General features: G+C 39.3%; 1 protein-coding gene across 1 annotated transcript in view; it reads right to left on the reverse strand.

Annotated features, from left to right (window-relative positions):
- Window positions 1–1,495: 1,495 nt before the first annotated feature.
- The window catches only part of ttbk1a (tau tubulin kinase 1a), a 59,742-nt gene continuing 34,687 nt past the window's right edge, over window positions 1,496–26,550 (reverse strand). Inside the window, exons 8-15 of the mRNA XM_052101860.1 lie at window positions 25,572–25,664; window positions 25,336–25,461; window positions 25,041–25,195; window positions 24,568–24,772; window positions 21,742–21,914; window positions 20,275–20,818; window positions 3,232–4,700; window positions 1,496–2,687 (exon numbers count right to left, since the gene is read on the reverse strand). Coding sequence (XP_051957820.1) covers window positions 2,270–2,687; window positions 3,232–4,700; window positions 20,275–20,818; window positions 21,742–21,914; window positions 24,568–24,772; window positions 25,041–25,195; window positions 25,336–25,461; window positions 25,572–25,664 — 3,183 coding nt within the window. The 3' untranslated portion in view covers window positions 1,496–2,269. The remainder of the gene's footprint in view (window positions 2,688–3,231; window positions 4,701–20,274; window positions 20,819–21,741; window positions 21,915–24,567; window positions 24,773–25,040; window positions 25,196–25,335; window positions 25,462–25,571; window positions 25,665–26,550) is intronic.

Raw genomic sequence — 26,550 nt, forward strand, 5'->3', positions numbered from 1 at the left:
TTGCTATCTCTGCGGCCAATTTATCAAGACAAGGGGGAAAAAGTATTCTGTGGAAGCATCTGCTAAGATGTGTGGGGCCAACAAGGCATATTTCAGCATGCCTGGCGTCCGGGACAAAGACAAACACTGGGCAACCTCATTTCACCTGCGAGCACTGCAAAACAACTCTGGAAGGTAAGATGGACAATTGTTGCTCGGAATTGTATGTTATAAAATGTGTTCATTTTTTTAAATTGTAAAAGTTTTTAATTTTAAAATGTTTTTTTTGTGGTGTCTTTGGGACAGCAGGGACACCAAGGGGCACTACCACAGACGGACCGAGGTCTCTATGGGGAGGCACAACGTCAAGTGGGAGCCACTGGTGGACCCCCAGAAGGAGCTGAAGCCACCACTGAACATCAAATTGGGCCTTATGAAACAATTTATCAGAGCTCTAGAAAAGGAGTTGGCACCCTTCAAGTTCCTTCAAGACTTCTTCCCTAAGCTGTGTGAGGCAAAGGTCTAAGCCGGTGTCTTCGTCGGACCACAGAAGAAGATCCTGGAATGCAATGAATTCCCTAAGAAGCTCGCTAGTAAGGAGAAAGTGTATTGGAACAGCATTGTCGCAGTAGTTCGGGCTTCCTGGGCAGTCACAAGCCCGATACTATGTGGAGCTGGTTGAGACTCTGGTGAAGAACTACGGCACAGTGGGGTGTAGGATGTCCCTCAAAGTCCATATCCTTGATGCTCATCTTGATAAATTCAAGGAGAACATGGGAGCGTACCCGGAGGAGCAAGACGAGCACTTCCATCAGGATATGTTTGTTTTGATGTTATTTTGGTTGTTTATTTTTTTGTGTGGTGTTGAGTTAAAAATGATCTTTTAGCTATAACTGGTACAACATATGTGTTGCATGTTATGTATATTTGTCCCTGCCAAATAAATAAATAAATAATTAATTAATTAAAACCAGCATGGTTCTGCAAGGTATATGGCATCATAACTACACACTGTATCATTCTTTACTGTTCTTACTATTTGTATTATTTACGGTTTGTTCTTTTTTTAATGCATTTTAATGTTGTTCATTACTGCTGTTCTCCTCACTGACTTAAACATTTTTGAATTACGATTGATTATGCTATAAAAAAATTAAATGCATAGCTAATGCACATTCTCAAGTTGATTGACAGGCGATGTCTGTGTCTAAAAGGTGATTGGCTCTTTTACCTGTAAGGTGGGACTTCCTTTCTATATCCGTTAACCGTTGGGTGCCATTGGGCGTTCCAATTTCTCTCATTCGTTTTAAGAGAAGTGGCCCATCGCTGCTACATAATCTCTGGTTTAGCTGAAGAAATGTCAACCTCCTGTTTCTGTATGTTATATTTAAAAACCGAGACCCTCAAAGCTTCACTTTCCATTATTATGATATTGAAAAATCTTGAATACCTTTTATTTCAAACCATTTTATTTTCAAATTATACATACGACTGTCATGTGAAAAAGGACCTGAAAGAAACAAAATCATAACACTTAATTAAGACTCGATCATTTTATGCTCCAACAAAAATGTCCACCATTGTAATAAGAACAAAAGAGGACAGACTTTTTTTTCATTTAGAAATCATTCATATTGACAATAAATAATGTGTGACATTTGCCATGCTTAGAAACAGAGACAACTCGGCGTGGAACCAACAAAATATTCCTTTAACAAAATTAGAACCAAATATTTGACCATTTCTTTTTGCCTGAAAAAAATAAAGAGGTCTCTGCTTGAATTACTGTAAAGAATATGTACAAGCATACAGCAGTATATTACAACACTTGAAACAAGCTAAAGACAAGCATGCCCAGTGTTACAAGGTTTACAAAGTGGGCCTAGCTGCAGACCAGAGGACATTTGTGCAGTGTTGTCTATGGAAATGTGCTAGATATTACATCGTTCCATGTGCCTGCGGTGTATAGTATTGTCAATGCAATTTACCATGTTTGATAAGGGTAAAAGACAACATGGTATCTAACTAATTATAAATGACACCTTCATAAACCAAATACTGAATTAAATATGCACAACAGAACAAACATATACAGTATAGCACCGTGTTAGCTAAATGTGTGAACGTTCTGTAATCTTATGGTACGGCATATCTGGTGCAGAAATCAAAATGGGAACAAGTCATTCATTAATTAGGAAGAACATAATTAAAAGGGGGGATGATGCACTTTTGAGGCAATATGTTCAAGTAATTGAGAAGAAAACGACTGCAGTAAACCGCAGTCAGTGTCTTATCTGGCTGCAGCTGCGCTGTTGCTTGTGCTTTTTTCCCTTCTCACGGGAACTGCGTTCTTCAAAGGAGCAGAAGCTTTGGTTCGATTCCTCACAGCTGTATTGGTGGATTGTTTTGTGCCATTGCAAGTAGTCCTAGACTTTAGCGGAAGCTCCACAGTGGCTCGAAGCGCAAATGGCTGCTTGCGTGATTCACTGACCGCAGTTCGCAGGGGAAACCTCTGTGGCGAGGGGCTAGCGATGCGGGTGGAGGGGAAAGTGCCGTTTGCAGTGCTTAAGCTGCGATGAGATGACGCAGGAATGCAGTAGAGAGGCATACGATTACTTCCACTTGGAACGGTTGAACGGGACAGTGTCGATTTCGATTTGGTGTGGAGTGGTGGAGCGCTTGCTCCTGTTTGCGATTCAACCTTTGTGCTGAGGTGAATGAAAAAGATTTAGTTTAGCACTTTAAAAACTGTATAAATAGTTCTTGCTGAACAGGTTAAACTTACTGGTCTCAGAATCATGTTAATACTGTAATGATTTTTATGTGGCTCTTTGTACGTATCGCAGCAGTTTCCAGTTGCACTTGTGATGTGAAGGACAGGGGTACAAGTCCTAAAGAGTTGATACATGAGTCGAAAGTGTCATAGAAGCACCAAAACATTGCGTGGTTGCCTCAGGAATTGCGTTTTCATCTTGCTTTTGCTTTTATGACACTATCGGTTAGGTTTAGGTTTAAGGTTTAGGGTAGGAAGGGTCGATTTAGTTGATTTAAAACTCGATGAAGCATTAAGCTTAAAAACCTCATCTGTTTGGGAGAAAATTTGGTAGATATTTCACCTCGGAGCTGCTGTGATACGTGAAAGTAACCAAGCAATTTTCAGTCACATAATTTTCATGAGATCAGACTGAAAATACAACAATGCAGACAACTGAGTTATACTGCATAAAACTAGTTCTAAAGCCAAAGTCTTACCCATTGATTGATCTTTGCACTAATTTCAAAGTGCCAGCTTCTTGTAGGATAACAGGGGCTACAACCATTAGTTTTAAAGGCTTCCTTGTTGGGGTGACTGGTCTGGGGATCCTGCTGCTCCACCCAGTGTTGTTTTTCTCTTCAGCCTCTTTCTTGAGCTTGTTGAGGGAATCATCAGATTGATGAACATCCTCCTCTGAGCCCATAGTAGAATAAGTCTCTGTGGCTCTCTTGGGCTCTTCTCCAGAAGACAGCGAGGATGAAGTCCTGGAATTCAGTCTCATCCAGCGTTCCTGTCGCTGTCTCTCCACAGCCAAGCGGGCCAAGTCCTGATGACTCGCTCTCCTTCGCAGCCGTTCTTTGTTGGAATGGGATTGTTCTGATCTCACATCCTCCTCTGACACCAGGATAGGAATGCGACTCTTGCTCCTTGTCTGTGGACTTTTAGAAAGTCCTATAACGCATGTGTCATTCTCAGGTACTGACTTTTCCTTGTGATGTTCTTCTTTTGGTGGCTGTTTTCCATCAGTTGATGAATCTTGCTGGAGGGGTTCCCTTGACTTTAAGGAGACGAGAACCGTAAGACCTTCTTGTTTGTCAGAAGTTTCCTTTGGGACACTGAGTATCTGAGGCGCTTCTGTAGGGGTCAGAGAGGTGACTTCAGAATGGACGACTCCTGGCTCTGTAGAAAGGACTGAATTTACCTTCATCTGAACGTCCTCGGCAATGGCTAGAACTTCAGGGTCACCTTCTCTGACCTGTGCACCACGGGAAGACATAATATTCAGATGGGATGTCTCAGAAATGTGTACAAAAGTTCGCTCCACTTTGGAGAAGGGGGGCGATGCTATTGAGCCTGAGGCCACTAGAGTTGTTGACATGGTTACCACCAGTTTAGGCATCTCTATGGATGGGTCTAGGTCATCTGAGGCCCTCTGCACCTGGTTTATATCCTCCTGAATCTGAACCTCTACTTGACCACCATTATTCAACTGCTCATTTTGAGGAGCATTAGAACCTGCCATATCCTGATCCACTTCAGTCCCATTCATGGCATTTGGAGACCTCATCATGTCTCCTGGTGAAAACAGAACAAGTGTCTTTGAGACGTCCTCTTGGTCAGGATCTACATCAGCCACCGAACCCGATTCTTTCGGCTGCTTGTGAGGATCATCGGCCACTAAGGTGGATGGAGCCCCATCTTGACAACGTTCTGTACTCCTTTCGCTCGCTCCACTACTGGACTCGCTCTTTGTGACGTCGTCATCTCTAGGTCCATCATCCTGAGTCTCAGGCAGTGTTGCTGTGAAGGCCCGACGCTGATGCAGGCTACCTGTCAGCATGACGGTGAGGAAGTCGGCTCTTTTAGCGTGCAGTTTAGGAAGGATATGGAACATCTCCTTCTCTGAGGATGGCGATTTAGTCCTGTAGTCAGTCGGTGACAACAGAGGCTCACTTGGGACAGAGACCTGAAAGATGCCACAAACATACAAGTTACAAATCTGCCACTAGATTACTATTTGAGTGGGACAATGTCAGGTCTCATTAAAAGAAACTAAATGTGATAATGACATTCTGTGATGACTAAACAAAATCTTTCAGGAAAACAAAATGGGCCTTATTTGTGAAAAATGAGTGGAACAAATTTAGGTGTAAATGCATTCTTGGGGAAATTGTCCCATATTTATTGCTAACGATTTACACACAAATTTGTTCTGCTCATGCATTTACTCAAGAGTTATGTTGTTCCAAAATCGTATGAAACTCTTTCCATGGAACACAAAAGGAGATGAGAAAGCACGGTCACGTTTACCTTTGCCTGGCGAAATTCGGTCATCTCAATGGGATTCCGCGCGTTCGTGAATTTTGCACGATGGACCAATAGGAAGTTGCTTGGTTTGGCAGTGACCTCTGTGTGGGCAGTGCATTCATACACAGCAACAATGAATTTGCACAATGGACAAGGATATCATTTTAGCGGCTAGTTTGTTTTTAACTTAACTCTCTTTTTTAAAGTGCATCACTAAAAAAAGGCTGCTTGTAAATGCGTTTTTCTCTGGTTTCACATGCGCTCAACATCCGCACACACCTTCTTTGTCCATGCAGATTCACTGTGCAAAGGTAAATGTAACCGTGCCTTTAGCCTAAGTCACCATTCACTTTCACTGTATGGAAAAATATGCAATGAATGCATATGGTGACTGAGGCTAACAAGCTGCCTTTTGTGTTCCACCGAATAAAGAAATATGTTTGGAAAAACATAAGGCTGGGTAAATGATGACAGAATTGTCATTTTTGCGTGTACTAGCCCTTTAACCATACATACAGGAGAAAATTACTTTTGAATTTTTTGCAAATTATTTTATTTATGCTTTTTTTTTAGTGGATGATTCCTAATAAACAATACAATCAAACAATACAACCAATTTTCCCTCAAAGAGTTTAATTTTGTTTAAATTGTACACAAGCTTTTCAAGATTGTCTAGATTACATACATAAAAAAGGCACAAAAATGTGTAAAGTATTTTCCCTTTTAAAGCAGCCAATCATATTTAGCTTTTTTTTTTTCAAGTGTATCCCAACATACAGGTTTTTCTATACAATACATACAGACTTAAACCAACCAGATTACATGCTTTTACATATACAGGATTAATTCAGTTTCTCTTTCTTATATATACTATACATGTACATGTATCTTATTAAAAAAAAGTTTAAAATACATGCTTTATTTGTAAATATTACAAGCCTACTGTACAGTGATAGTGTGATAGAAAAGATTAGAAGCTTATTTGTACATTAATCTAACAGATATCAGTCAGTTTAGTTTACATGTTTCCTTCTGCAACCTATTTTTAACCTATTTTACAGCGCACACTTTTAAATTAGCGCTGTTACCTTGGACAAATAGTTGTTTTTTAATTGTAAACACCATTCGCAGCCAGTACTTACTATATATAAACTCCTCTTAATGGTCTTAATTGATGCTCTATGTACATTGTTGCTTTTCCGCGTATATCAGTATAAACGTGTTTACAGTTTATTGTATAATCTGAAGCTTCTCACAGCACCGAGCTAAACTATGCACTCCCTACAGGCATGACTTTTACCATTAAAATATTAAATCTCCCTTCATACAATCGACAGTATATCATACAACATGCACATAAAAAAGGTGTTATTGTGACAAAAGGCATTGTGTACAAGCATAAAGTAAAACCTTCAATTACTCGTGAGTTTTCATTAGATATAAGAGCAGTTCGGTGCTTGTGGGGTGTGATGGACGAAATTACACAATCTTTGTATTTGGCATTTAACATGCAAGAAGGCCTTAGCAAATCTTGTAAACAGTACACAAAAACTAAAAGAAACTGAAATCTTCACAAACAAGTGGGCCTTGATAACATTTTGCAATGGCAACTAAATATTCGTATGAGGTCTTAGAAGTTGAACGAAGTGAATTTGATATTTGTCTCTGTTATATTATGATCAAAGTTGTGTTGATTACATTATATGTAAATCACTGACCAACGGACCATCCGTGGCAACACAAGACATATAAGCCATATAAAATTGTTTTATATCACTACTTGTTTTCATAGAGCAAGCAACATTTGTTAGTCATGCAAAAAAACAGTTTGAAAATGATGTCTTACAGATCTCAACACTGATCTAGACTTTTCTTGTACCAGGAATGTCAATGTGTGATTTTTGTGAAAGTAGGGCTAAGACATTAATGTAAACCATGCGAAAGCAGATGTGCAAAACAAGTGCAAGATTTAGCAGCCTGTTTGGGTATATAAACAGTACATTCATGTGAGAAGCCATGGCTATGACAGTACCAGAAACATATTAAAAACAGTGGTGCAAAACCAACAGTCATTTTTAAAATTCATCAGTCGTGTTCTAACTAGAGGTTGACCGATAATGGATTTTGCCAATAACGAAGGTGGCAGAAAAGGATGATAACGATGAATTGGCTGATAACCGATTAATCGACTGATAACCGATTAATCAGCCGATAACAGACCAATCAGCCGATAACAGACCAATTGGCCGCTAGCGACCATGCGACTGATAACCGACTAATCGACCGATAACCGATTAATCAGCCGATAACAGACCAATCAGCCGATAACAGACCAATTGGCCGCTAGCGACCATGCGACTGATAACCGACTAATCGACCGATAACCGATTAATCGACCGATAACAGACCAATCAGCCGATATCGACTACTGCGACTGATAACCGACTAATCGACCGATAACCGATTAATCGACAGATAACCGATTAATCGACCGATAACAGACCAATCAGCCGATAACGACTATGCGACTGATAACCGACTATGCGACCGACAACCAATTAATCGACCGACAATAGATCAATCGACCAATAACCGATTAATCGACTGATAATTGACTAGTCGCCTGATAACCGGCGAATCAACTGGTACCCGATTAATCGTCTGATACCCAATTAATCGACTTATGGCCGATTATTCGACTGATGGCCGATTAATCTGCCTATTGCTTTTTTAAATTGATTTATAGAATGATTAAATATTTCATAGTCTTTCCTTTCTATGACAGGCACAGTCATTGAGGCTACAATTAAATACCAAAGGCAGTTTAGGGTGTAACCAAAGTCCCAATAACAAAAAAAAGAGTTGGTACATAACACCGGGAGTTAAATTACCTACAAGCCCGGAATACAATATATGTTAGTAATTATCAAATAAAGCTTTTTATAGCGTATATATATACACCAGATGAAGAGTTTTGTATTAGATATCACAAGATGAGGTTTACTGATGAGAAATGTAAAAAATATATATTTTAAAAACTATCGACAACTATCGGTGGACTTTTTTGCAGATAACCAATAGGTCCAAAAAACAACTTTCGGCACCGATTAATCAGTAAAAACGATACATCGGTCTACCTCTAGTTCTAACAATTGTAATGCTCAATATTTACTCATTAAAGTTGCACAATTCAACAGATGCCATAATATACAAGTGCATTACACACAAGATTGAACAAAAAAACAGATTTTTGCATATGCTTTTTCATAAATCCCATGTTTGTTTTTTATTCTTTCATAATTTTCCATCTACCATGTTTCAAACAGAGCTTCTAAACACTTTACTTGCAAAACTAAAATAAAGTATTATATTTATAAATAATAGTCATTTTAAAAGACATATACAGTAGACACATTTTTAAATTAAACAAAAGGAATTGCTCCACATATTTCAAACAAAATAATGACCATTTCATCCACTTTGCTGACTTGAATAAATAAATAATCCTAAAGGGGCCTGTTACCACAATAACACTGCAAGGACCTTGGTACTTTCAAACTCTGACAGCCATAAAATGTAGATTTCCCAGCACAAAACAAGACTATTAAACAAAGGTCCTATTCATACAGTAGCTTTCTGTCTATGCTCCACTAATTTAGATCATGGATTTTCAGTGATCCCTCTCAACAAAGACAGCGGTGGAACTGAAAAAATGACCAAAGTGTAGCACTCAAAATCTCAATTCAAAACCACTTGTCATATCTTATTGCGATCATTGACATGTTTTGTTCTACATCGCTATGGCTCCAATTCAGTGTAAAGTGCAATAGTGAGATACAGTACTCAGCAGTCTCTCACACACATTCAGAGTTTTTGCTACTCAACAATATACAGCCTTAACTACAACACAGAACTCTGTGCACCCCCAAACCCAAGGGGTATTCAATGAGATATAATGCTTACTTGGTGAATTCAATGCTCTATGCACATGGATATATTTATATATATATATGTATATATATGTGTGTGTGTGTGTGTGTGTGTGAAAGGTTTAATCTACACACTTAACAAAACGCAAGAAAACAAAACATGGGAAATTTCCGTAATAATGTGTCATTATATGGAAGCTACTTTCATATTTTTGCTTATGCTTACTTTGTGGCTTTAATCAGTTGTAGAGAAACCAAATGTACATCTCTCATTTACTCCTGGAACACAACAGCGGACTAAAGTTGGAAGATTAACATGCCATTAATCGGTTATAAAAGTGCTGTACTGTTTTCCTGTGGTTTCATTTCACATTTAAATCCCTTTCATTCAACGTGCATAACATTTCCTCAGGAGGCAAAGCACCTTTAGAGCATGTACAAAACATCACATCAACTTTGAATAATTGTTCAGAAGGTGGTCATCAATGCTTTTACAAAATAAAAAAGTGTGAAATGACAAAAAATATATTTTGTTTATATGGTAGACAACGTAATAACTTGCATATTAAAGGTAAGTCACGTTAGACTAAAGAAATATGATCAGGTACACCAACTCAACTGTAGACAAACAACAGATCATTTGGTAAATCGTTTCCTTATCTATATTCTTTCAAATATCTATTGTGATCTTTATTGCAGGCCTGCACGGAACTCCAAAGCTGGACAGATTTACACAGAATCACTTTTCCTTCCTCCTTGTATGTTCGTTTAGCAAATATTTTGGCAGATTTACTGATGCTCTCAGTAGCGTTTAAAGGAATATTCTGGGATAAATTGAAGTTAAGCTCAATTGACGGTATATGTTGGCATAAAGTTGAAAATGTATTTTGACTCATCCCTCCTTTTTATTTAAAAAGCAAAAATCGTGGTTACAGTGAGGCACTTCCAATGGAAGTGAATGGGCCCAATTTTCTCTGAAGGTGTTTTTAAAGATTTCCTGTTTCAACGGCATACCCAAAATGACTTATAATTCAACAAAAGGCAGGTCAAGTGTTTGGTATCATTGTAAAGAAAACGTCACATTTTTTAAATGATATAGATTATGATACATTCTGAGACTCTCAGCCTAAGAAACTGCTGAAAAATCACACAAAAGAAAAACGAAAACCAAACAAATGAGCCAACTTTTTCTTTGTTATTATTATTTGACATTAAATATGTCTGGGTGTAAATAAGGTGGCTTAGAGAAACTGCTTTTGTTTTGTTCCCAATCATGTCACCTGTATCTGAGAAAATGTTTGTGTTGATACGATAAAGCAATCAAAAGTTATAGCATAACAACAATAATATTTAATAGTTTCCAAAATGTCTCCATGTGTCCAAAAACCTCTCCAAACAAATAAAACCTAATAATTGTACATAAGAACTAATTACACATGCAAACACAACAATGACTAAAGGTTTGCATAGCGTGCAGACATGATTTTAGTAATGAGATTTCACAGAATGAGTTTCATTCTGTGTCATTTGAGTCATCATTGAGTCTGTGTCGTGTATTTGGCGCCATCTCCTGGTGGTCATATGTAACATTGTGCTTCATGTGGATTATCTAATGATCTATACATCTGATTATCTTGTGTGTGTGTGTGTGTGCATGTGTGAAAGATATGCACCTCCTCTAAGTAACGGTATGTGATATTTTATGTTCCATTTTTGTTGTGACGTTATAAGCAGAAAAACAGAATATAAGCAACACCAACATGATTGTCAAAGACATATACTTCGCTATATTTTGTCTGTAAGTAGAACAAATGGGCTGGTTGTATTCTACTCTTTGAGAGCTTTCCAACAACATATGACACATGGATATGTGATGGGTTTGACAGATTGCAATAATATGTGCAGTGCAATTGTTTTAAAATAAATCAATTTTAAATCAAAACGGGAAACTTCGGATTTGTCTGCAAATTTCAAAGCACTTGTTCAGTTTTGGTCATAATGTCTACATGCATTTGGAAAGTAGAGCTTCTAAGCTTTCAAACGAAACCTATTTTGTGTTGGTCAAGACTGTCGTTATTAATATTTTGACGATAATTATTTTCTCTATCATGGGCCCATTCGAGCTTAAAGGCGGAAATGTGAAGCTTATCATTTTATAAAAGTACTTACACTAATTCTTCTGTTAAAACGTCTGTATTATTTGAGCTGTAAAGTTGTTTAAATCATAATTTTACTGTTGTTTTAGAGTTTTAAAGTTTATAGCGTTATGTCACCATGGCAACGAAGTTGCAACATTCTAATTAACTTTACATAGAAAAGGTTAGAAAGTGATTTTATGACACTAAAATTATGTTAACACACATATTGTTTATGTCTAGTGGCTATACTTTTGATACAGGGAGTATTTTAATGTTTACGGATTGACCCCCCATTGACCTCCATTGAAGGTGCCTCACTGTAACCCTGTATTTTATTTTAATAAATTTTTGTTGTAATCAACATTATGCCACAAATTCTGTCGACTGAGCTTAACTTGTACTGAACCCGGAATATTCCTTTGACATGTTTAACCATACTTAAATGTGCATCATTAGATTTTCAGAGTACCTGAAATGACAAAGCATCTGTTCACTAGTAAAAAAGTGAGACATACGAACAGTATTGGTGTCATGCTAAATGGCATTCCTTTTAAATAAATAATGTAATTCTTTCAGCCTTCAACACGTTATTGCATCAGAAGAGACTTTCCAAAAAATAATCATTCATCTTTCACATCGGTTTGTGAGAAGAGACTCCAGAAGGGAGAACGTCAGCTGTCCTCAGCTGTTTTTGTTCATCAGTTTGGCCAGCATCTGCTGGATCTGCAGCCGGGACACGTTGAGCATGGAGTGCCGGCTGCGAGGACTTCCAGGCGTCTGCAGGGGAGCGTGGCGTCTCGAGCCTGAGCGGAGGTTACCGTGCGCCGGGCTGCTTTCGGCCGAACGACTGCGCTGGATGAACGATTCTCCGGCGTGAGGGTACTGCTCCGTCTCCAACGTGGAGGACGAGAAGACGTACGAGGCGAGACGTCGGAGCTGGTTGGGGCGAGGGCTCGAGGGAGGCCTGTCGTCATTCGACTGCAATGAAATGAGAAAGAGCGTATGCTGAAATTAAGTGAGCTTGATGGAGGATTTGTATTTGTAACATTTAAAGCATCTCTCCAGTAGCATGCAGTAGGAGAATGCCAAACACTCAGGAAAAGAGAGAAACGGCTCTCTCTTTACACAGACCTACAATGGGTTGCCTGGAAACACGTTTTCACAAGAGACAAAGCTAAAGGGATAGTTTTGGGTTTTTTTTGGGGGGGGGAGCCAACATTGAGAGCTTCTTTATTCCACAGAGGCTGTTCCTTTGATGCAGATCCACGTCTCAAAATATTTTCCATTCTGTATGTTTCCATGTACAAGACAATGAGCCAAGATGCAACTGCAACATTTGCTCAGATATTTTTAACAAACTATCATCAGAAAACCATCGTTGTAAATGCGGACAACTTAAAAATGAATCATCAGGCATACAAACGCAAACACACACACATATAAAAATGGGTAAATATGGATAAAACGATGACAGAAACAAAAAGAAAACAATGAGTAGGTTCATCAAACAGGTACAGAAGGGACTAGCCTAAACTGTGCTTACCGCAAACACCTCTTTCACTCTTCTTTTCTGGCTCCAGCGGCAGGTATTTTCTCCGTGGGCGAAATCAACGTGTCAAACATGATTTTGAGCAAAAGGCCGAACAAAAGCAGTGGCTTTTTAAAAGGCGAAGACTGCTGGGAAAATGAGCATCCTCATCGGGTTATGAATTGAGGGTTTGGCTATTATACAAAAGAGACAATCCAGCAATCTCAGTTCAGCTTAAAAAGGCTGTGACTGTTTATATTACGAAACAACGGAAGATCAAGGGCAAGTTTTTGCCACACTTTCAGAAATATTTCAGAAAAAAATGCACCAGAAAAAATATTTCACATCCTGTATTTTCTTTTTTGGCGTGTTCTGCTATGTCAAAGCTGGCTAATGCTTGGTTTCTGTCACCCTAGTGGGATGAATTATTTTCACATTTATTTGGACTATGAGGGATGGCAAACATTAAAATATGAAAATGAATAACTTTAATGTGAAATATAGCCACAAGCTGCAATCATTAGGGTCCAAGCACGTATGGACAATGCTGTGGACAGCTCTTTGGTGTAAAATTTCTTCCAAAAATCACAGTTGCTAAATTTGTATTTTATTTTATTTTAATGAGAACAGAATGGCAATAGAATATGAAGAGGAAGAAAAACGATTTGGATTGCTAGACAGCAGCACATTAAAAGAGCAAAAAGTTAAATTAAAGAGGATTTTCAAAGATGTTTAATCTTGGCGCTCCATCTAGTGGACAAAATCGGTAATACGTCCTTGCTTTACCATGCATAAATGAGATTTTGGATTGTTGGACAATTAAATCAGGAGGCTCTTCATTTGTTGGATAGCTGTTGCTATTTTTACTGCACACATATTACATTACAAGAGCAATAACTCAAAGACAGTTGATTTAACTGAATTTATTAACTCACTGCTCCGTCTACTGGACAGAATCAGTAGTACATCCTTCATCTGTCAATTCCCGTTTAGATAAATAATATTTGTATTTGCAGTTGACGAGAGGAAATTGATTAAATTTAGCACATGTCCTCAGAATATCCTGGTGTCTATTTGTTTTACGGTTTGTCATGTTTGGACCTTGTGCACACAAATAAAGGAATAAAGTTACAGTTCAAACCCAAAGAATTCATTGGCTTACATATTCAATACAATATGACAAATCAATAATCGTAAAACATAATAATTTTTTTTTTTTGACAGGATGGTCTCTTGACGACGTGCAAAAGTTAGAGCAAATCAGACAATTGCCCTGGGCGGAGATGGCAAAGGTAGGTTTTTCAGAATATCCAAAATGCTGGAACATTTTTAGGGTGGAAATAAAATCGGATATATATGTTTTGTTCATCTTGACTCAAAGAATAAGAGGAAATACGAATTTTGATTCTAGCCCTTATAGAGAAGAAGTTATTAGCAAAAATGCAAATTAGTTCATTATAGCGCCACCTTGTGGACGATTTTCACTAAATTTGGGATACAGCCTTATTGTGGCGACCTGTAAGTACACCGTAACTTTCGTAATGATCAGCTGTTCGTAATGCAAATTATTAGCTGCTGACAATTTACTGCCTGCTGGTGGCCATTTTTGTTTATTTGTCGAATCGCTTTTGTAAGGATATGTTAGCATGTGACCCAAAGATGAAGCAAGCCAATTTTCAAAAATACTCAAATGGTTGATTTTGAAGCATATTTTGTTATGTTAACTTTTAAAAACATTTTCTTTTTTTTTAATTTTCAATAAGCCTCATCTGGTGAAGTATATAGGGTACAACAGGGCTAAATGCATATCTTAAGGAAAGTCACAATGTATCAAAAAACATTATTTTTATTGAATATTAATGGAGCAACATCATTTGTATGAAAAGAAGTAATAATGGAAGGTTGTTTTGATTACAAAAAGGTGGTGAGGGAGCGTTTTATCCACACTTGGGGTAAACGTCCCCTAGGGGGGTTATAGTATCATCGTTTAGATTTGGGGGCAAACTAACGCAAATCAGCTAATTTTGATCACATTTGGCATTTTATAACATCTGAAATATTCTATAAACAAATGAATCTTTATTGTGATCAGATCAGTCAATGTGAGCCCACTTTGAACAAGGGGGCCTTTAGCACCTGCAACAGGGGGGCTTTTTATCCCAATTATTTTTTTCAATTAATTGACAGTTTTTAAAGAACATTTGATTTAATGGCCAAAACTGAAAATGATAAGTATTTGGACTCAAAATGAATGTGTTAATTTTAGGGATTTTCATTATATACATAAGTTTGCGACATAAAATCAAAATCAACCTTTAGACATCACACGCAAAGATCTCTTTAAACAATAAACAATAAACTATAAAGCAGTTTATAGTGATAAACAGGTGTTCAGGAAAGTGAAGTGGTGGGTTTTGTTGCTATTTAGTGTTTTGGGAGAAAATCAAATAAAAGTAGCTTTTTACCTCATTGTTCCCTATATGTCAGGGGTTCTCAACGGGGGCGGTTAAAAGCTACTTTTATTTGATTTTCTCAAATAACACCCCCCCCAGTGGTCGTTCAAAGGATGCCAGGAGGCGCTGAGAGCAAATTATTAGAGAGGGGGGCATTATGTTACAAATGGGGGGCGTTTATCAGTCATGTTAATAAAATCTATCGTCAAGTTCCTGTTTATCTAGACTCCATTATACGGGTTGGTATGCATCTGAAGTCTAGCGACGCATCTGAAGTATCTGGTTTAGCAGCGGCAAATACATAGGTGGAGTCACAACCTCCGTTAATGCACCTGTATGGCTCTGACAGAGCAGTGCGAGCGCAAAGCAGGTGTTGTTTTACTCACAGACCGGTCTCGAGCTCTTAAACATGCACCTCTGACCATTGCAGCACTGCGAGAACCACGTAAGTCTGTTGAATTTAATAACACAACTTTAAAATTATGCAATGCATCAAATTTGCATCGAGCAAATAACACAAATATTGAGTTTCTTTTTGGTAAAGGAATGAAGTAGGGGGGCGTTCATCAAAAAAAGGCTGAGAACCACTGCTATATATATATATTTACAGTTGAAGACAAAATTATTAGCCCCCTATGAAATATTTAGTTATTTTTCAAATAATTCCCAAGTGCTGTTTAATGGAGCAAAGATTTTTTTCACCGCAGCATTTCGAAACATAATAGTTTATTTAGGCAACTTAGAGTGTTTATAATACAAATAGAAACTAAATTATAACCAAGAATAAAAAAAAAATCTACAGGTCAATATGATTAGCCCTCTGATGTTAATCGTCAATAGTGTATCCCTTCAGCTGCGTACACACTGCCAGCGACTTTGTCGCTGCAGGTCGCCAGTGGCTGACGGTGAAGTCGCTAGTGGGCGTTCCCACTACTGGTTGCCTAGTAACGTTTATAAATTACATTCACGGATGTCATTCCATTGCTCTTGACAGCGAATCTCTTTTCTTGGCGCTAAAAACAAACATTTTGGAGGGAAAAGACTAAATATAAATGGAATCAGTACATAAAATGCTTTATATCAAAGATGAATGAGAAACAAGGCGTGCTCTTTACCATAGCGACTGTTTATCTGCGGCGAAAATGCAAATGCAGGTCTGTCTGGGTCCACAAAACCATTAAATCTCGTTGTCAGCACGGCGAGTACCACCGGCTGGTGCAAGAGCTGTGGCTGGATATACCATATCCATATCATAGAGCACTGGAAAATTGCTAACAGCAAGAATTAGCCTTTCATCCATCTTTCCGTTACTGCAGGAGCTGAGAGAGAGAGAGAGAGAGAGAAGGAGCTCTTCCTTCTTCTCTCCTATTGGCTGTCGCTTCCGTTAGTCGCTCTTCATTTGAATAAAGTTGAACTTGTCTCAACTTTGTCGCGTCACTGGACACGCCCACATCTAGACGCCAACGGTCGCGACAACTCGTGTCCCCGGAAGTCGCTGTGCTCTCATTGAAAATGAATGGGATGGAGTCGTTGTTGCGCGCGATGTCACTGGCAGTGTGTACGCAGCTTTATGCTTGATAACAGCCTTTAGTCGTTTGTTGTAGTTCTCAACAAGGTTTAGGCATTTCTCCTGAGGAGTCGCAGCCCATTCTTCCTTAGCAAATCTCTCAAGCTCATCCAGATTTGTTGGTCTCCTGGCATGGACTCTAGTCTTCAGTGTGGCCCACAGATATTCTATGGAGTCAAGTCTTTGTGCAGGCCAGTCAAGGGCGTTCACTCATTTGGAGGTAGTGAGGTATGCTTTGGGTCGTTATCAAGCTGGAAGACGAAATATCGACCCAAACCAAGTTTTATTGCCGATTGCCTGTGGTTGTCTTTCAAAATCTTCTCGTAGTCTTCCTTTTTCATGATTCCTTCGACCCTGATGAGATTCCCAGTTCCAGACGCACTGAAACATCCCCACAGCATTATACTCCCACCGCCATGTTTCACTGTGGGAATGTTGTTCTTTGGATTGAGCGCTCTCCCTTCTTTCTCCAAACATAGGCAACGTCTCTGTGGACAAAGAGCTCTAGTTTGGTCTCATCTGACCAAAGGACACGTTTCCAGTATGCATAATTGTTCTCCAGGTTGTCCTTGGCAAACTTCAGTCTAGCTTGGAGGAGTTTTTGTTGGTCTGCAACCTCGCAGTCCATTCCTGTGCAGGGATCCAGTGGCCATCTTCGTTGAGACATCAATCCCAGAGTTGGCTAAATCATTCACTAGTGTCTTGGCAGATGTTCTTGGGTCTTTAGAAACCTCTCTCACCAGTTTTCTTTCCAAGGTTTTTGAAATATTTCGATTCCTGCCTCTGCCAGTCTTGTTCTCCACCGTGTGGGTTTCCTCAAACTTCTTGATTACGCTTTGATAAACGTGTATATCCTTCTGCTTTGTGAGCATTAACAATTATTTTCTCAAGTCTAAACAAATTTCGTTTGTCTTTGCCATGATGACAGTTTTATATTACTTCATTAGTTGTTTTGCAAGATACTAATCCTCAGTTTGAAGTGAAACTTAAAGGCTTGGGGGATTAATTAGGTTAATCAGGCGAGTCATTGGATAACAGTGGTTGGTTCCGTAGCCAATCAAACAGATCATTTCTTAAGGGGGCGAATAATATTGACCTTAGCAGTTTATTTATTTTTTTAAATATTAATTTTATTCCAGCCAAATTTAAATAAATATAATAAGAAATACTGTGTTAAAATCCCCTCGCTCTGTTAAACATCACTTGGGAAATATTTGAAAAATAATTGAAATTTCATAGGGGGGCTAATAATTAATAATAATCTTCATCTGGTGATATAAATAGGCTATAAAAAGGTTAACTTGGTAAATACTTACATATATAAAGCCTTGCAATGGAGAGAAGTCTCTGTAATTTCAAAATAAGAGTCCCTGGTTTATTTGGGGCTTGTTTAAATGTTAAAGTTATACACCAAATCTGAAGTTGTCTGTTGTTATTAGGATTTTAGTTGTATAATATACTGCTTTTGGGATTTTATGCCCTTCATAGTAAGGACATTTCGATAAATTCGATAAATCGATTTTAGAAAACCATCAGCCCATTAAACCCATTTTTCGTTATCGGCCTTTTGCACCACCTTAGTTATTGGCACTGGCAAAATCCACCATCAGTCGACCTCTATTACAGTGTAGCAAAACATGTGAAAACCAAATGCTTGATGGTCAGAAAAGAAGATATGAGGTATGAGTCTGTGTGTCAGACAGTGAATGAAAGAAAGAGTGACAGACTGTGAGAGAGAGAGAGAGAGAGAGAGATAGGCACGAAGACCTCTTTAAAGGAATATTCTGGGTTCAGTACAAGTTCAACTCAATCGACAGCATGTGGCATAAAGTTGATTACCACAAAAAACTATTTTGACTCGTCCCTCCTTTTCTTTAAAAAAAGCAAAAATCTGGGATACAGTGGGGCACTTACAATGGAAGGCAAGTGGCCATTCATTACCCTAAGTGTCCAAAAATCTCTCCAAGCAAGTATTTGAGTGTTTATTGAACATTGAAACTATGAATGCAAACATCTCAGAAAATATAATAATACTCAAACAATGATAAAAATATGCCTCAGATAATGAAAATTGTGCGTTGAGCGCCCGCTTGTCTGTGTATGTGCGCTCTGGGTATGTTTACCACACATGGAAGCTGCCTCCTTCCAAATATGGATTCTAACACACTCTAGACATCCAATGACGATGATCTGACACATCTATGATGTGTAGAATTGTGTTTCAGTGAATCGAACCCAGAGAAACAACTGCTATAGAGACGCCATTAGCGATTAGCCATGATTGTTTTTCATGACACTCTTTGAGGAATATTTCCGGATCTACACATCATATAACATTGAGTGTGGGCTTGTTTGATTCAGAGTTGTCTACTGTAAGTTGTGATATGCAATTTGTTATATCATGTTTATTTTTCATGAAGTAATAAACCAAAATGTGACAATAATTCGGTTTATCTGTTTATTATACATCTGGATTTCTCACGGTAATACTCACTGTGGTTTGGTCTCAGAGTGAAACAAATTAGCTTGTTGCATTTTACTAATCAAGACCTTTCCAAAGAGATATAACAAATGGCTGTTGTGATCTTTTAAATATTTTAATTGGTTCTAAATATGATTGTTGTGATCGCAAATTAGCGAATTCTGAAAATGGCGCAGTTCTAAATTATCAGCAAATTTAAAAGCAGTATTTCACAATTGGTCAGATAACATGAATTCATTGTAAAGATAAGTGTATACGCTTTAAAATGAGACCAAACAAGTGGCAGTTGAATAATACCCCCAAAAAATTCTGTAAATAGCGCCCTCTCTCTGCCCGGTACTGGGCTGCTCCAGGTTTGAGCCCATTCACCAATTGGCCCCATTCACTTCCAATGTAAGTGACTCACTGTAACCTTGATTTTTTGTTTTGTTTTAAAGAAAAGGAGACGAGTCGAAATTAACTTTTGTGGTAATCAACATTATCCCATCGATTGAGCTTAAATTGTTTTGAACCCAGAATATTCCTTTAAGTAGGACGTGAATAAATTTGTTTCTGAGATATAACAAAAGCTTTTAAGTTCACCCAAAAATGACAACTCTGTCCTAATATTTTCTGTGCTGTTTCAAACAAGTGTGACTTACTTTCTTTTTATCGTGGAACACGAAAGATGGTGTGAGGCAGAATGTCAGTCACCCTTCGCTTTTATGGAATGGAAAAAATGTGATGAAAGTTAATCTTAACCGAGGTTAAACTACAGATACATTTATTCATTTGGCAGACACTTTTATTCAAAGTGACTCACACAAGAGGAATAATACATCATAAGAAATTCATCTTGAGAAGACATCAGTACAAAAAGTGCAAAGTTTCACTAGCACCAGAATAGTAGTATCCAACCTTCTGCCGAACATCTCTTTTTGTGTTCCACAGAAGAAAGTCACACAGCTTTGAAACAACATGAGGGTGAGTAAAAGATGACATCATTTTTATTCTTTAATGTAAAGAAACATCATTGGCAACTTTGAAAGACCAGTTATACAAGCTCTCCTCATTTTCTTTACCGCCATCAAATATTTTAAACCACCATCACACTCCAGCTTTGGCTTAAGAGAGTCGGTTAATCAGGATCATCTTACCTGTCTCTGAGGTCCGTTGGGGTCTAACTCTCTCCGCCGCAGCCGTCCGGAGGGCAGTGAGTGACAGGGTGACGGCATAGGGCTCTCCGCTGACGTTGACTGCCCTTTTCCACTCCTCCTAGACACCTCCTCCTCCGTAAGAGGCAGCATCCCTCGTGTAGTCCGGTCTCCATATGACGTCTTGGGTCTGACCGACGGATCCGTCCCTCTATGTCTCCACCGCTCTTCTCCGTCCTCTAAAGGGGGCAATACCTCCGGCTCCTCATCCGTGGTGCCGGATGTGGTGGGCTCGGCCCCCGGTGGGTGGTGGAAGTCTCTGAGCTCGGTTTCTTTGTCTATGATCACCCACTCTTTGCTGTCAAAGTCCTCCTCTTCGGCAAGTGGGACAGAGCGAATGAAGGCGTTGCTGTGGGCTTCCTGGTCCACTGATGCAGAGGCCTCGTTACGCCTGCGGTCTCCACGGCAGCCGTCGACGGACAGCATCTGAGCAGGCTGCGAGGAGTAAACGTGCCGAGAGGGAGAACCCAGGATGTCCATTCGAGATCTGAGGAAGGAATAAATGACTAAATGTATTATGATATATGACACATCGACAAGTACGAACAAAAACCTTCAAATGAAAATAGGCCAAATGTAAACATTTTCGGATTGAGAGATCACATTGAGAGCTCCATATCTCTGGAATTTAACCATATAGGGCCTTGAAATTGGTTATACAAAAAGGAAAGTTTGATCCGAACCAGAATCTAAAAGGATATTAAGATATCTATAATATTTCAGGAGTTGTAAACACTCCAACTTTGGAAAAACAACAGAAAAAAGTGTTTTTTTTTTCCCATTTGTGGACTCACACCATTGGCTTATAATGCAACGCGGGTGCTTGAGTCAGCTGATTTTAGAAATAGACCTAACTATCTCTGAGTAAAAATAAAATAATGACACTGCCATCTTTTTGACCTGTAGTTTTGCTCCAAAATCATATGAGGAAATTCTCATGTTGACCCCCTCTACAAAATAATGGATTACTCGGCAAATATTGATCCATGGCATTTAATATTTTAGCTTTCTTCATCTTTTATGTTTATCTTTCACCAATTAAAACAAATGATCATTAAAAAAAAAATAAAAAAAGTTTGAGTTGACATGGAATGACCCTAAAGTGATAGTTCACCCAAAAATGTAAATTCTGTAATAATTTACTGTACCCTGTATGACTTTGTCCAAGGAACACTCAAGGAGATGTTAGGCAGTCTCAGTCACCATTCACTTTCATGGCATCTTTTTACCAGTGAATGAAAGTGAATGGTGACTTAAGTTGTCATTCTGCCTAAGACCTACACAAGTCCAACTGGTGACAGATTTGTCATTTTTTGGGTTCATTTGGGAGTGGACAGACAGAGAATCCTACAGATTAATAACAGTATCAAAATGAGGAAAAATATATTATTCCTCAAAATTCAAACTGACCGTTGCCCGTAACCCTCTCGCCCATCAGCGGCAGACAAACGGTCAGATTCAGGGCTGTTGACCCGTCGGTACCTGAGCGAGTGCACCTGCACACCTGGAGAGTCCAAACCTCCCCCTCCTCTTTGTGGTAACATAGGGGACCCTCCCCGGTTACCCTCTTCCTCTTGACCTCCCTGAAACAAACACCCCAAAACATCCCCCAAAAATACAGTATATGGGATTTAAATAGACTTTGTATTACAAATGATTGGAATATATAGAAATGATTGGAATATATAGGGGAGACCAGGGGCTAGTTGTCACACGTTTTATTAAAATTACCTTCCTTTTGTCATTCGGGTCATTTTTTAACCGTACCGAAAACCATTAAAAATGCATAAATTGTTAATTAATGAACAGAGCAATCTAGATAGCTCTATATTAAACAACTACACACCAATCTCAAATCTTCCTTTAATAGGCAAGATGTTTTCAATTAGCTGAACAAATTCGAATGGCATTACAGCACAGAGATGGCGCTCATAAAGATACTTAATGACATTCGGCTAAATACTGATTCAGGCAAAATATCAGTGCTGGTATTACTAGATCTCAGTGCTGCTTTTGACACTGTTGACCACAACATTCTCCAAGACAGATTGGAAAACTTCGTAGGGGTCTCTTGGACGGTCCTCAGCTGGTTCAGGTCATATCTAGAAGGGAGGGGTTACAATGTGAACATAGGCAACTATGAATCTGAGTGGACAACTATAGTGTGGAGTCCCACAAGGCTCAATTCTTGGACCGCTCCTGTTCAATCTGTATATGCTCTCACTAGGCCAAATTATGAAAAGGAACCTAATTGTGTACCATAGCTATGGAGACGCCACCCAGATTTACCTTGCCCTGTCGCCAAATGACTACAGCCCCATATACACTCTGAGCAGGTGCATTGGTGGAATTAACAGTTGGATGTGCCGGAAATCCCTTCATTTAAACAACGACAAGTCAGAGGCTTTTGTGTTTGGAAAAAACACTTATTCATGCATTCATCACCAGTAGGGTGGACTACTGCAATGGACTCCTCACTGGCCTTCCCAAAAAGACCATTAGACACCTGTAGCTCATTCAGAATGCCACTGCCAGGATTCTCACCCAAACCAAAATATCTGAGCCTATTACTCCAGTCATCAGGTCTTTACACTGGCTTCCAGTCACATTTAGAATTGATTTTAAAGGACTATTACTCATTTAATAGTACCTAAATACATAGCAGATATGCTTGTGGATATAAACAGACCTCTTAGTTCATTAGGATCAAGTCAGTTAGAAATTCCAAGTGTTCACTCAAAACAACGAGAGACAGCATTTGGCTATTATGCCACCCGCAGCTGGCACACCAGCTTCCAGAAGAGGTCAGGTGTGATCCAACAGTAGCCACATACAAGTCCAGACTGAAAACACGTCTGTTTAACTGTGCGTTTATCATTTTTATGTAAATGTCACGATTACCCTGGTGACCACTAGGGGTCACCGTGAATGTTTATTATTTCCCTGCCTGTCTTGTGTGTTGATTATGGGTTTTGTAGTTCTTGTCATTGTCTTATGTTTCATTGGTTCTTGTGATTATTAGTCCCAGGTGTTCCTTGTTTCCTAGTTTGCCCCTTGTGTATTTAATCCCTTGGTTTTCCTGTGATCTTTGTCAGTTGTTTACCATTCATGGATGTAATGGAAAAAGGTCATGTGGACTGATGAGTCCAGATTTACCCTTTTCCAAAGCGATGGGCACGTCAGGGTAAGAAGGGAAGTGCATGAAGCGATGCACCCGTCATGCAAAGTGCCCACTGTACAAGTCTCTGGAGGCAGTGTTATGATCTGGGTGTGGAGCGGAGGGGGGCGGGGCCGGGTCGGAATATCGCTGCCCGGTCCCCAATCGGCCTGATGATGCGTGCAAGGGATAAAGGCGGCCGGTGACGATGGTTCAGAGAGAGAGAATTACGGGCATGTCCGTCATGTGTGTGTTTTTGTTTGTGCTTTTGGTTTGAGTTCAGTTTTCATTAAATTATCATTTATATCCTTGTCCATCCTTTAACTGTGTTACATTGGTGCCGAAACCCGGGAAGGAGGAGGGATGCCCATTGCAGAGTCCTCGACACTGCCGTCCACCCAGGGGAGCGCCGCTGCCATCTGCCGGGTGACGGAGTAGCCCGACCGCCCGGATGCGGGGAATGGCCGCCGTCCGCGGGGCAAGTGGGGACTAGATACCCTGACCGCCTGGAGCGAGGGAGCCGCTGCCGGGGGCGGAGGAGTGCCCTGCCATCCCCAGAGACGCGGAGGGGTCGAGGGAGACCGCCGTCCACGAGGGGAGGAGGGAAGAAAATCTCAGAGTGGTTCAGCATGAGGAGTCATTTTCACACATGAATTGGCCTCCACAGAATCCCGAAAGTCATTGGGATGTGCTGGAGAAGACTTTACGGTGGTTTGTGGAGAGTGGTTTGACTCGCCCGTCATCAATACAAGATCTCGGCCAAAGATTTATGCAACTCTGGATGGAAATACATGTGATGTTCCATGAGCTTGTCGAAACCATGCCATGATGAATGCACACCGTAAACCAAGCTAAAGGTGGTCCAACTGAAATATTAGAGTATGCTTCTTTTTTTTTTTTTTTGGCCAGGTTAGTAAACAACTACGTTTTTTACCAACTTATTGGTTGGTTGTTTGAAACCAACATCCAAAACCTTTGCAAGAGAAAACACAATTGGACTTTTGACGTCAAATCTCCGATATAGCCCTTTTGACAACTAGCCCCTGTCTCCCACATATTTCTATATTAATTGAAGTAACCTTTCCAAGGTTAATCCTGAGTTTGTTGCGGTTGATATCAGTTTCCTCCCACCCGTCTGCATCTGTGGGTAACTGGCTTCCATCAGCTGGCCGTCCGGAGGGAACTGGAGGGGCGTTTTCTTGGTCACTCAAGTGCTCGTCCAGCACAACATCATCCGTGTTCTCTCTCTGATGGTCACCTGGCATCAGGGTCACATTGATGACCCTAAAGGTCCAAGAGCAGACCACAATATGTTTCATTTCAGCTGACCTTGAATGACCTAGAAATGTGACATTTCCAGCAGAACTGACCTACTGATATCAGCTGCAGACTTATGAGTAGAATCCAATATTCTTTGGATCTTTTGTGCAAATATTAAATATCTGTAACCCCAGTTCTTTAAGTAAAACAAAGCACACAATAGGTTCAAGTGGTCACATGTACAGATATACACGTGCCGTGTGATGCGTTCGCACATGCATGCACGCCTTACCCAGCCATCGCTGCTGTAGGCCGTGTGTTTTGTTGCGCTGCACTCGGTGTGGTAGCAGACATAGTGGAGTCTGTCCCATTTTTCTCCCAATCATACGGCTCGTTCTCTGTGATGATGCGTTCTTTCATGCTGTTCTCAAACACTGACATCAGGAGCTGAACACAAGAAAAGACACTTAAATCAGTATCATGAAACATGATTTTTGAGCTATTTCATTGCAGTAGTTCATCATACAAATGCATTAATTTGCTAATGCAATCAAAATAAACGTTTAACATGGCAGTAGAATAAATACCTGATAGTTGGGTTTGGTGTAATAGTCGAGGCCTAAAACATGCTCAAGGAAGACATTAAACTCTGATGGCATATGTTTAAGAAGCATCCTGTGATCATAACGCTCTTTAATCTGACCCACCTGCTCCTAGATGACATGGATAACAACATACAATAACTAATAGTGGTTTGATTCAGAATAAACAACACAACAATATAAAAACATTTAATGAAACCAAATGAGCAAACTCGGAGTACCTTGTCCTTGATTTTCCTCCATGGTAGCTGCCCAGCAGCAAATTCAACCAACATGTAAAACAAAGACCACAGGTCATCATGGCGACCCATTTCCTGTATTTAAAAAATGGGGGAGGGGAAAGAATGCAAATAAAATTAACAAGAACCATTGCTTTTTTTTTTTACACTGCTCTCAGGAATTCTTAATTCTGATTGGTCAATTGTGGCGTTCGGGAGTCAAACAGCTTTATATAATTACAGCTAAGCTGTATAATTAACATAATTAATATTAAAATAATTTCAGCTCAAATCAATAGTTCATGTCCATATATTTATTTATTGGGGAGTAATAATACATGTACATACGGGATTACATATTTAAAATACTTAATATTAGTAACTGTGTTCCACTACAATTACAATTTAAATAGTTGGTAAACAGAATACAGTTACATTCAAAAAGTACTGAAGAGATTACTTTGCCTTTTATTATAATTTGTTTCTTTTCATATTTATTCTATTCAGTTGGAAAAAATGTATCCATATTAATTATCCATATTAATGATGCAATCTCAGGAGCGTTTGAACAGCAGTGAAACACTTTCTTATCGTATTTTTACAAGAAATGCTAAACAATGTAGCCTTTAACATCATATAGAAAGCTACAAATACTATATTTTCTGCCTCATTCTATGAACTGAATGCACATACGATTAGAAAAGGATGTTGTTGTGTACACTCAGTGAGGTTTTGAAGTAAGTTTGGAGCATCAGAAATAGCTCATCTTGTGTAAAATGTCATGCAAACATTTAGCTTTATGCTAAGCTAAAATGCTATTTCTTGCCTTTACATGCATCTGTTACCAGGTGTAAACATACTGTAACTTTGTTTCTCTAGTAAGACCTTTGAAGAAGTAATCCAAAGCATGGCTGGACTGGCAATCTGGCATACCGTGCGTTATCCCGGTGGGCCGATACAGTTTGGGGCCGGTCATGGGCGG

This window comes from Xyrauchen texanus, chromosome 32 (assembly GCF_025860055.1).
Source record: "Xyrauchen texanus isolate HMW12.3.18 chromosome 32, RBS_HiC_50CHRs, whole genome shotgun sequence".
Lineage (NCBI taxonomy): Eukaryota > Metazoa > Chordata > Actinopteri > Cypriniformes > Catostomidae > Xyrauchen > Xyrauchen texanus.